The sequence below is a fragment of the Cebus imitator genome, unplaced genomic scaffold (genome assembly GCF_001604975.1).
Source record: "Cebus imitator isolate Cc_AM_T3 unplaced genomic scaffold, Cebus_imitator-1.0 Scaffold43, whole genome shotgun sequence".
Taxonomy (NCBI): Eukaryota; Metazoa; Chordata; class Mammalia; order Primates; family Cebidae; genus Cebus; species Cebus imitator.
In genome coordinates this window covers 4,883,981-4,896,280 of record NW_016107358.1, presented here as the reverse complement: position 1 = coordinate 4,896,280, position 12,300 = coordinate 4,883,981, and the positions used below count along the sequence as shown (strand labels likewise).

Here is a 12,300-nt window from a genome sequence, read left to right as displayed (position 1 = left end):
AAAAAAAAAAAAAAAAAAAGAACAAAAAAAGAACAAAACAAGGAAGTTTATTTTTAGATAAGCAAGCACCAAAATAATTTTAAAGTATTAAAATGCAAGTTAAAGAAATAGAAATAGGCTGGGCATGGTGGCTCACACCTATAATCCCAGCACTTTGGGAGGCCAAGGCAGGTCGATCACCTTAGGTCAGGAGTTCCAGACCAGCCTGGCCAACATAGCAAAACCCCGTCTCTACTAAAAACACAAATTAGCTGCGCGTGGTGGCACATGCCTGTAGTCCCACCTACTCAAGAGGCTGAGGCAGGAGAATCGCTTGAACCCGGGAGGCAAAGGTTGCAGTGAGCCAAGATCATGCCACCGCACTCCAGCCTGGCTACAGAGCAAGACTCCCTCTCGAAAGAAAGAAAGAAAGAAATATTGCTTAATAGTGTTACTCTTGAATACTTGAGTACTTATATTAAATAAATTCAAGTTTAGGTAGCAAGAAGAAAAGACCCTTGCCTTATAGAAAGCCCTTAGGGTTTAAGACTCATGCTGTTTACCGGAAAGGATGCAACAAAATTTCATTTTAGTAAGGAAGCCTGGTTACAAATCAGATCATCATATAATTATCATATGACATCAGGGCAAAAGAACAGACCTTTTTTCTTCTGAAAAGGCACATTTTTGTTAATATTTTTAAAAGCCTAATTCAATTAAATTTCTTTAAAATACTGGTTTTGTCCAATTTTTTTCCTTATTAAAAGCTATTGAAAATACCCTCTAAGTAGCTTTTTTCTTCTTTTATTTTTAGGAACGACCCCTCTCTTGTCACTCAGGCTGGAATGCAGTGGTACTGAAACTTACTGCAGGCTTGAGCTCCTAGGCTTAAGCAATCCTCCCACCTCAGCCTCCCTGTAGCTGGGACCACAAGTGTGTACCACCATGCTTGGCTATTTAAAAAAAAAAAAAAAAAAATTGTGGAGATGGTGTCTCTCTGTGTTGCCCAGGCTGGAGTGCAGTAGTGCAATCATAGTTCACTGCAGTCTCGAACTCCTGGGCTCAAGTGATCCTTCGGCCTCCACCTCCTGAGTAGCTGGGATCACAGGCATGAGCCACCATGCCTGGCTAATTTTTTAAAAAAATTTTTAATAGACATAGGGTCTCACTGTGTTACCCAGGTTGGTCTCAAACTCCTGGCCTCAAGCAATCCTCCCGCCTTGGCCTCCCAAAGCACTAGGATTATAGGTGTGAGCCCACTGCACACAGCCCTTGAGTCTTTTTTCCTCATTAGCATGTGTATTAGCTTCTTACTTGGCACTGCAACAAATGACCACAAATTTAGCAGCTTCAACAACATAAATATATTGTCTTACAATTTTGTAGGACAAAAGCCTGACCAGGCTGAAATCCAGGCATTGGCTGGGTCAGGTTCCTTTCTGTAGGCTCCAGGTACCATCCATTTCCTTGCCTTTTCCAGCTTCTAGAGGCCTCCCACATTCCTGGCTGGTGGCTCCTTCCCTCATCTTCACACAGCAAAGGCAGAGTCAGAGTGGAGCCTTCTCGTGTCACATCACTCTGTCCAGCTCTCCTGTTTCCCTCTTGCAATGCTAAGGATCCCTGTGATTACACTGAGCTCACCCAGATACTTCAGGATAACCTCCCTATTTTAAGGTCGGCTGATCAGCAACTTTAATTCTCCTTTGCCATGTAAAATAACATATTCTCAGGTTCCAAGGATTAGGATGTGGGCATCTTTGTCTGTTCTGTCTGTGTGTGTTTGAGGGGGTGGGTGGAGGCCATTATTCTGCCTACCACACTATATCTTATCAATAATTAAAAAGCATCTTCTAAGAGAGGACTATTGCAATTTGGGTACCAATAACATTTGCATAGTGCCATTACATCCAAATTACATTCAGATTGCATTACTCACTGGTGAAAAATGCTGCAGCTCTTAAGCAAAGTTTTTATCTTTTAGTTGCATTTTAGTTGATTCCCGTGTTTTCCTTTTCTTTTTTTTTTTTTTTGAGACAGAGTCTTGCTCTGTTGCCCAGCTGGAGTGCAGTAGCACAATCTCAGCTCACTGCAACCTCCGCCGCCCAGATTCAAGCAATTCTCCTGCGTCAGCCTCCCAGGTAGCTGAGACTACAGGCACGCACCACATGCCTGGCTAATTTTTTGTATTTTTTAGTAGAGACAGGGTTTCACCATGTTGGCCAGGATAGTCTTGATCTCCTGACCTCATGATCCACCCACCTCAGCCTCCCAAAGTGCTGGGATTACAGACATTAGCCTCCACCCCTGGCCGTTAATTTTTTGTTATTTTGGGACAGGGTCTTGCTCTGTGGCCCAGGCTGGAGTATAGTGGCACAATCACGGTTCACTGCCGCCTAGGCTCACATGGTCCTCCAGAGTAGCTGGGACTACAAACATGTGTCACCACACTCAGCTAATTTTTTTATTTCTTGTAGAGACAGGGTTTCATTATGTTGCCTAGGAATCTTCTTACCTCACCCTCCTAAAGTACTGGGATTACAGGCATGAGCCCCTATGTCTGACCTCTTCTTCACTAGTAATGATTTGTATATTATAATCTTGGAGTATAACTGTAAATAGACCCTTCAATCTCTATGACCTATCCAGGATTTTTTACATAGACAGGGTTATGTGAGAAACACTTACCAAGTGCTTCTCAAATGGGGTGATCTTGCTCACCCACAGGACATCTGGCAATATGTGCAGACATGTCTTAGTTGTCACAACTGAGGAGAAGATGTTATTGGTATCTAGTGGGTAGAGGCCAAGGATGCTGCTAAACGTCCTACAAAACACAGGACAGCCCCCACAACAAAGTCATCCAGCCCAAAGAGTCAATCGTGCCAAGGTTGAGAAACCTTGGCTTAGCAAGATGCCAGCCTACAGCACCCCACCCCCAACTGAATTAGGTATTAGTAAATGGATCAGGGTTGTATTAGTGTATTGATTTGTATGCTGATTGACTTAGATGTTATACTAATTAGATTACGAGCTAACTAAAATTCTGGTCAAAAGATCAACTGGAGGAAACAGAAGATGGGTAGATCAGTACATACCAATCCACGTGAAATGTGAAAGGTAATATACTGAAAGAAAGTAAGCCTGACTTGGAGCCTCAATTGATGAAACTGATACCCTTCTCTCATGGTTCTCATCTCTACACTTCTTCTTTACCTACATTGCAGGTGTTCCTGGCTCCATGCCAAATGCATCCTGGACTGGAAACCTCAGAGCTATAAAGTGGAATGACATGGAAGACAAACATGGAGGCTGCCACGGTGAGGCTCTCCTTCCATGCTTCTAGGATACTGCTTGTTGATGTTAGCAGGAAGATAGCTGTGGAATCCAGGTTTCTCATGGAGAGAGAACTGCTGCTATATTTAGACCGATCTGTTAGTTATTTGAGAAGCCAGAGGCTTCAAGACACAGTCCTTCAAAAATAAGTTTAAACATTTCACTGATATTCACCAACTTATAATTACCTAGGGAGATGAAAAGATGGGTTCAAATCATGATGCCATATTCTCCCTGCTAGTTTTCAGCTTTCTTTCTTTAGAGATAGGGTTTCACTCTGTCACCCACTGTGGAGTGCAGTGCCATGAATACAGCTCATTGCAGCCTCAAAATTCTGGGTTCAGGACTCCTGCCTCAGCCTCCCAGGTAGCTGGGACCACAGGCATGTGCCACCACACCTGGCTAATTTTTATTATTATTATTATTTCCTGTAGAGTCAGCTTTCCTTTTGTTTATTCCTCTTGCTGTGCCTTCTGAGAGCCCAGATGTTCAGAGGGGAGGAGAAGTGATGTCATGTTCTCACCACAGTGCAAGCTGGGCCCTGTCCCTCAGGCCAGTCCCTGCTCCCCCTACAGGCAGCCTTCCCAGGGGCTTGGAGAGCTGTCGGGGTTTGCACAGCTCTGGCATGGTGGATGACAGGTGACACTAAAGGGTACCGCTCAGAATGGAAGAGAACTAGAAATCCTCAGTCAGTTCCATTTCTATATAACTTTAAGGAAAAGAGTTTTTATCAGTCCTGGCACATTCAGAATATTGCCCAGCATATAGTGGGCATGAGTATCAGTTTGCTAGGGCTGCCTAGCACAGACTGGGTGCTTAACATTGGGTCCTGTCATCTAACTTCAGCTAGGCCTCCTGGCTACCTTCTTAACCTTTTGTTTACCTCGTTATTTTCCTAGTGCCCTTCCTAAGGTTCACTTTTTCAGCTTTCCTGCTTACCTTTAAGCTCCCAAGGTGTATTAGTCCGTTTTCACACTGCTGATAAAGACATACCCAAGACTGGGCAATTTACAAAGAAAAAGAAGTTTAATGGACTCAGAGTTCCACGTGGCTGGGGAGGCCCCACAATCCTGGCAGAAGGCGAAAGACACACCTTACATGGCAGTGGGCAAAAGAGAATGAGAGCCAAGCAAAAAGGGAAACCCCTTATAAAACCATCAGATCTCATGAGACCTATTCACTACGACAAGAACAGTATGGGGGAAAGCGCCCCCTATGATGCAGTTATCTCTCACTTCGTCCCTCCCACAACATGTAGGAATTATAGGAGCTATAATTCAAGACGAGATTGGGGTGGGGACACAGACAAACCATATCACAAGGTTATCCCAAAACAGCCTTTCTATTCTCAAGTGACCATTTCAACTTGAAAAAGAACTTTCAAGATATGTAATCAAAATTCCATCATAGTCCTTTGTCATGTCATCCCGCCCTGCCATCTTAGAGCAGTGTGGACACACCTTCTTATGTCCCTCCTGTTTCAAGAAGAAAAGTCACCCATCCCCCCAACAAAGCCACCAGCTATGGTCTCAGCTATCTGTGGGCACCCTCTCTCCCCTTGCCCTTTCGCATTCTCAGCCTCTCCCTTTCTGCTGCCTCTTTGCCTTCTCTCTGAAAGCGGGTACTTATTGCCCCTATCCTGAAGACATCAAGTTGCCTATGAACCCTCTGCTTGCTCCAGGCTGAAATACTCTTTCCTTGTTCACTTCTATTTCCTTAAGCTTGTGCATGAGGCCTGTGTGTTCAGTTCTCACTGCCTGGTCACAGAAGGGGAGAGCATTCCAGACTTCAGACTAGATCAATTCACCAAGAAACTTCTTTTAACTTCTTTAACTTCCTACAATTCTGGCTTCTTTCCCCTGTGATTTCCACTCGTTTTCTTTTCTTTTTTTTTTTTTGAGACTGAGTCTCGCTCCATAGCCCAGGCTGGAGTGCAGTGGCGCGATCTCGGCTCACTGCAACCTCCACCTCCCAGGTCCTGGTTCAAGCAGTTCTCCTACCTCAGCCTCCCAAGTAGTGGGATTACGGGCACGAGCCATCATGGCCAGCTAATTTTTGTATTTTTTAGTAGAGATCGGGTTTCACCATGTTGGCCAGTCTGGTCTTGAACTCCTGACCTTGTGATCTACCCGCCCCGGCCACCCAAAGTGCTAGGATTACAGGCGTGAGCCACCATGCCCGATTTCCGCTCTCTATGTTGCTTCTTCCCGCCCACTGAATTAATCACCACGTTCTTCAGCATGCATGACATTCTGTCTGTCCTGCACCAGCGTTTTCAATATCTTCCCTTTCCCACTCATCAGCCATTCACTTTGAACGAGCTCTCCAGTTTACATTGTTATTACTGCAGCCTCTTGGTTTCTAATGTACCTGCAAAACACTTCAAAATTAATCTTGCTAAAATCAGTTTCATCATTCGATTCTTCTATTCAAACATCTTTTTTTTTTTTTGGGATAGAGTTTCACTCTTGTTACCCAGGCTGGAGTGCAATGGCGCTATCTCGGCTCACCGCAGCCTCCGCCTCCCGGGTTCGGGCAATTCTCCTGCCCCAGCCTCCTGAGTCGCTGGGATTACAGGCACACGCCACCATGCCCAGCTAATTTTTTGTATTTTTAGTAGAGACGGGGTTTCACCATGTTGACCAGGATGGTCTCGATCTCTTGACCTCGTGATCCACCCGCCTCGGCCTCCCACAGTGCTGGGATTACAGGCGTGAGCCACTGCGCCCGGCCTATTCAAACATCTTTAAGGACTCTCCATGCTTATGGGATACAAGGCCCAACCCTTCAGTCTGTGAAGCTGGTTAAAAAGCAATTGTTCTATTATGTGCCCAGAGGAATCTCTGGAAAATGGTTATAACTTCCTGCCATTCTTATTTCTAACCTGTACCCTACAAAACCCCCTCTTCCAGCAGGAAGTCCCCACCACAAAAGTTATTGAGGTTAAAAAACAAATTCAAATCTGACATGTTACATTGCTGAGGTTTATTACACATCTAGGTAGAGATATAAGGTAGGCACTTGCTCAGGGAAAAGACTTACCCAATGCAACCCAGAAAGACCTCTCCCATCTGTATCACTGTAGAACTTCTCATCTGTAACTCTCATTTAATAATACAGTAGGCCTCCCTCATCCACAGGGGACACATTTCAAGACAGACAGCACTGAACTTTAAATATACTTTGTTTTTCCATGTACATACATATCTATGATAGAGTTTAATTTTTGAAGTAGGCATAGTTAGAGGTTAACAATAATAATTAATTATAAATAGAACAATTATAATAATATGCTGGAATAAAAGTTATGTGCATAAAAAAGTTATGTGAATTAAAGCTAGCTGGGCATGGTGGCTCACTCCTGTAATCCCAGCACTTTGGAAGGCCAAGGCGGGTGGATCACCTGAGGTCAGGAGTTTGAGACCAGCTTGACCAACATGGAAAAACCCCATCTCTACTAAAAATACAAAATTAGCCAGGCGTGGTGGTGCACACCTGTAATCCCAGCTAACTCAGGAGGCTGAGGCAAGAGAATTGCTTGAACCCGGGAGGCAGAGGTTGCGGTGAGCCAAGATTGTGCCATTGCACTCCAGCCTGGGCAACAAGAGCAAAACTCCATCTCAAAAAAAGAAAAATAAAGTTATGTGCTCTCTTTCTTTCTCTCTCAAAATATCTTATTATTTTTGGATCATGGCTGACTTGTGGTAATTGAAACCTCAGAAAGCAAAACTGCAGCTAAGAGGGGACAACTGCGCATGAATGGCCTTCTGACACCTATAATGTTACTAACACAATTTTAATATTAATATTGACAATTACCACAACAATTAACATAATAATGAAAATAGTAACAGGTGTTTCTCAAATGGGGTGATTTTGCTCACCCACAGGACATCTGGCAATATCTGCAGATATTTTTTGGTTGTCACAATTGAGGAGAAGATGCTATTGGTATGTAGTGGGTAGAGGCCAAGGATGCTGCTAAACATCCTACAAAACACAGGACAGCCCCCACAACAAAGAATCATCCAGCCCAAAGTAACACCTATAATGTTACTAACACAAATTTAAAATGATATAAAAGTATTGTATGCCTTGTATGATTTAACTCTCATTTTCTTCAAATATGGATTTGTACCTGTTGTTCTTTTTTTTTTTTTTTTGAGACAGAGTCTTGCTCTGTTGCCAGGCACCAGGCTGGAGTGCAGTGGTGCGATCTCGGCTCACTGCAACCTCCGTCTCCTGGGTTCAAGCAATTCTCCCGCCTCAGCCTCCTGAGTAGCTGGAACCACAGGTGTGTGCCACCACGGCCAGCTAATTTTTGTATTTTTTAGTAGAGAGGGCATTTCACCATGGTCTCAATCTCTTGACCTCGTGATCCGCCCGCCTCAGCCTCCCAAAGTGCTGGGATTACAGGCATGAGCCACTGTGCCCGGCCAGCTGTGCCTGTTGTTCTTCTAACTAGAGTTCCAGTTCCCTGTGGGCTGAGACTGCACAGTCATATTTCATTTGAATCCCATGGCATTTTGGCACAGTTGTAGTTACTCAGTCAGAGAGTAACTCTAGTATTCTGTTAAGTCCATCACCCTTTTGAAAGCAAGCATGTTTTGACTGTGTTTCTTGTTCTTTCTTTTGCAGGCCACTATGTACACGGTATTTGTATCTATGGAAATGGAGACTTAAAGTGGCTGGTGAATTCACCAAGCCTGTTTGCTAACAAGTTTGAGCTTAATACCTACCCCCTTACTGTGGAATGCCTAGAGCTGAGGCATCGCGAAAGAACCCTCAATCAGAGTGAAACTGCCATACAACCCAGCTGGTATTTTTGAGCTAATGGTAACCCCTGACTGAAGGGAAATTGCAGCTGGGAAGAGGAGCCCGTCTTTGGGAGAGACTTTTGCCTTCCTAATGTTAATGGTTTCAGGACCACATTTATAGCTTCAGGACCTGGCTACATAATTATACTTAAATTATCCACCGGACAGGCCGGGCGTGGTGGCTCATACCTGTAATCCCAGCACTTTGGGAGGCCAAGGCAGGTGGATCATCTGAGGTCGGCAGTTCAAGACCAGCCTGACCAACATGGAAAAACCCTGTCTCTACTAAAAATACAAAAAAATTAGCCAGGCGTGGTGGCGGGCGCCTGTAATCCCAGCTACTCGGGAGGCTGAGGCAGGAGAATCGTTTGAACCTGAGAAGCAGAAGTTACCCCGAGATCACACCATTGCACTCCAGCCTGGGCAACAAAAGCGAAACTCTGTATCAAAAAAAAAAAAATCCACTGGACACTGTGAAATACGCTAACAGGATGGCTGGGCACTTTGGCCAGTTTTAGTCTTGCCATTTCTTGATGTTCACCTCCATATTAGCTTATTGTTATGATCAATGATAAATTAAATGATATCAGATCTTTGCACCAGATACTCATCATATACAAATGTTCTAACGAAAAAGAGAATTGTAGATAATACTGTCTAGGAAAATAAGAATTAGGTTTCTTTGAAGAAGGAATCTTTTATAAACACATTAACAGTCACCACTCCGCTCAACCAGACAGGTATTGAAACAGCTTTCTGGGTAATTCACCAATTTCCTTGAAAACGTAAGCTACGTGAATGGAGAATTGATTTTGTTTCCAAGTTTCAACACTAGCATTTTTGGTTTACTCATGGCCAAAGTTCTGTATATAGTATAAAGTCATTAACAAGAAACAGGATGTGCTTTAAGACAGAATTCACTGTCTGTTGCTTCGGTAAAAGGACCTCGGGGAATAGAACATTTCTCTCTTATATACTGGAACGTAGGCTGGCCCCTATGTCATGTTTTCCATTGAGAACACTGAAAAGTCCTTGCAAGAATGAAGATAAGCATTCAAGAGAGGTGCTATCGCATAGATCTGTCTGAAGCTTGGAACACTTTCCTCTTCTGTGACCCCCCTCTCCCCGGTATTATCTTACTTGCAAAATAGAGACCAAATTCTATCCTGTGAGGCTTTTAATTGCACCATAGTATTCTCTGAGTAGCTTTACAATGCCTGGTACTGATAGGAGGGGCTCGATTTTTAAGAGCCTTCAGTTGTAAATGAGCATCTCATGTTATTTATCCCTCATTCATTCATCCATTCATTCATTCAGCCTGCATTCAATAAACATTTCTTGAGTGTCTATTATGTACAGGACATGTACTGAGACAAAAAGGAAAAATAAGAGCTTTTTCACTCTAAAAATCTTGGCAATAATGTCAACACCAGATAGTCTTGTCTGGAGAATCTTACAGAGTGATTGTATTTTAATACAGGAATGCACAGGTCTGTGTAGCATGATACCAGGCCCAGGAGATCAATAATTACAAATTAGGGGTTAAATCAGAGTTTAATCAACAGAGAGAGAGAAAGGAGGAGACAGAGTGAGGGCCGGTTGTGTTCCAGGCATTCTGGTAGTCCTTTATGTATTGAATTTCATTCAAACTTCACAACGGTCTTGTGAGGACCTCATATAATTATTCCCATTTTGCAGGTGAAGTAACTGAGGCCTAGAAAGGTTAATAGCATCAGGGAATAATTTCTCTGTGAGAATTAGGACTCTGTTACTGGTGTCCTGATTTCATTTCCTGAGGTGGGTTTACTAAGAGATGGTGAAATAAAGTCATATTTAGGATACCAGAGAAGGTAGATTTTAAGAATGGTTTCAGTGTTAATAATGACAAAAAGTCCTGTCAGCTCAGAAAAAATGTGAAATCTGCTTTACTATTCCTGTAACCCATTGAGTTTCTAAATATTTATTTATTCTAACAAAAAGCAATTACTACAATAAATGATAGATTTAATGAAAACAATTTTATTTTTTTCTATAACTGTACTTGTTGAATGTTAATCATATTTAAAGGGAATGACTTTGAAGTAAAACCTTTTTTTCTTGCTACTGAAAAAAAAAATGGAATTATTTTGGGTGGTAAAGTGTTAAGGAGTAGAGAAGCCTGGTCACACAAGGAACCATCGTAAGCCACATGTGAAAACCTGTCACTTGCAGAGAGGCAGCCCCGCTAAGGTGACCAGAGAGGGCTACAAGCACACATTGTCATTGCTATAGATGAGGCTGTGTCCCCACCCCCGAAATTCATATGTTGGATCCTTAACTCTTAGAGTGATGGTATTTGAGATGGGGCCTTTTGGTAAGGGAAGTTCAGATAAGGTCACAAGGGTGTGATTCTCATGATGAGGTGAGTGCCCTTTTAAGAGCTCTGGCTTGGGCCAGGCATGCTGGCTCGTGCCTTGTAATCCCAGCATTTTGGGAGGCTGAGGCGAGGGGATCACTTGATGCCAGGAATTCCAGACCAGCCTGGCCAACATGGTGAAACCCTGTCTCTACTAAAAAATACAAAAATTAGCTGGGTGTGGTGGCACCTACCTGTAATCCCAGCTATTCAGGAGACTGAGGCATGAGAATCTCCTGAACCCAGGAGGCGGTGGTTGCAGTGAGCTGAGATCGCCCCACTGCACTCCAGCCCAGGCGACAGAGCAAGACTTTGCCTCAAAACAAAACAGGGGCAGGGATAGGGAATGCACCCAGGGTCAGTAGTGAAGTCTAAAAACTGTCTCTTTTCAACTTATTTAAGTGACAGCACCTGAGAAGAAATGTTTTACACTGGATGTTTCTCATATAGAACGAGAACTCTTTCTGGAATAGAAGTTTACATGTCCGTTGTTGGGCATCTCTCCTATGTCTTAAATACTTTAATACTGGAAGAGCATAGTGTGGGCCAGTAGATCTCGGACACCCCACGGGAATGTCCTGAAACTGCTGTATCTGAGGTTTGTTTTTGATGAGAGTCCATGTTTTGTTTTCTTGGGAATAAATTAATATATTGTTTTCCACTTTGGGGATACTGTGTATTTTTATTTGACAATTAGTTAAAAATCCACTAAAGGGTATGTCTAGCTAGGCAAGTCTGCTATTAAGCAAAATTTACATTCATATATACAGGCATGTCTGTCTACAAAACAACCATCCACTGAAAAATGATTAAACTTTCCCATGGTGAGGGGTTGGGGAGAGTAAGTGCAAGTCAGAGAGAGAAGAGGGCACAATAGAAGATCAGTGTCATTTGAATTGGGTATAACTTTTTTTTTTGTAAGGGCACAACTATTTTTAAAATTTGAGACAGGAATAGGTTAACTTATTATTTACCTGCCTTTTTATTCATTTGAAAAATCAAGATATACACTAGCAAAAAGTTTTATGTTGTTATTACCATAATTACTTATCAAGTGCCAACATTTAAAAAATTCATTTAAAGGACATCTTATTCATCATTTTTTCAAATAAAAATATTTTAAATAAATAAAAAATATTTTAAAACATAAAAAAATTTTAAACTCTAATAATAAATATGTACATGCTCATAAGCATGGAAATAATGAAGAATATAGAATAAAAACTGAACTACTTTCTCCAGAGGTAATCGCTTATTTGCTTTTTTAGTTTTTGTTTTTCTGAGACGGGGTCTCACTCTGTCAGCCAGGCTGGAGTGCAGTGGAACAATCATGGCTCACTGAAGCCTCAACCTCCCAGGCTCAGGTGATCCTCCCATCTTAGCATCCCAAGTAGCTGGGACCACAGGCATGCACTACCACACCTGGCTAATTTTTGTATTTTTTGTAGAGACAGGGTTTTGCCATGTTATCCTGCCTGGTCTCAAACTCCTGGGCTCAAGTGATCCACCTGCCTCAGCCTCCCAGTGCTGGGTTACAGGCGTGAGCTACCATACCTGGTCTTATCTGCTGTATCTTCTTAAGTCCTTTCTCAATGTACTGATATAGCCTATAGCAGGCTGTCCGGTAGTCCAGTGAAATTTCTGCAATGATAAAAATGTTCTACATCTGCCCTGTCCAATATAATTGCCACTCACATAAGCTGTGAGCTCTTGAAATATAGCTAGTATGACTGGAAAATATTCTTTCACGTTTTATCTAGCTTTTTTTTTTTTTTT

General features: G+C 42.7%; 3 protein-coding genes across 3 annotated transcripts in view; 2 read left to right on the top strand and 1 right to left on the bottom strand.

Annotated features, from left to right (window-relative positions):
* Positions 1-7,969, top strand: part of LOC108302947 (N-acetyllactosaminide beta-1,6-N-acetylglucosaminyl-transferase) — an 86,310-nt gene extending 78,341 nt beyond the window's left edge. The window contains exons 3-4 of the mRNA XM_017526696.2: positions 3,204-3,296; positions 7,951-7,969. The gene's annotated coding sequence lies outside the window, so the exon portion shown is untranslated. The remainder of the gene's footprint in view (positions 1-3,203; positions 3,297-7,950) is intronic.
* LOC108302945 (N-acetyllactosaminide beta-1,6-N-acetylglucosaminyl-transferase-like) overlaps positions 1-8,373 on the top strand; it is a 40,817-nt gene extending 32,444 nt beyond the window's left edge. Inside the window, exons 2-3 of the mRNA XM_017526690.2 lie at positions 3,204-3,296; positions 7,951-8,373. Coding sequence (XP_017382179.1) covers positions 3,204-3,296; positions 7,951-8,141 — 284 coding nt within the window. The 3' untranslated portion in view covers positions 8,142-8,373. The remainder of the gene's footprint in view (positions 1-3,203; positions 3,297-7,950) is intronic.
* The window catches only part of CUNH6orf52 (chromosome unknown C6orf52 homolog), a 365,015-nt gene that overhangs the window by 288,796 nt on the left and 63,919 nt on the right, over positions 1-12,300 (bottom strand). The window lies entirely within an intron of this gene.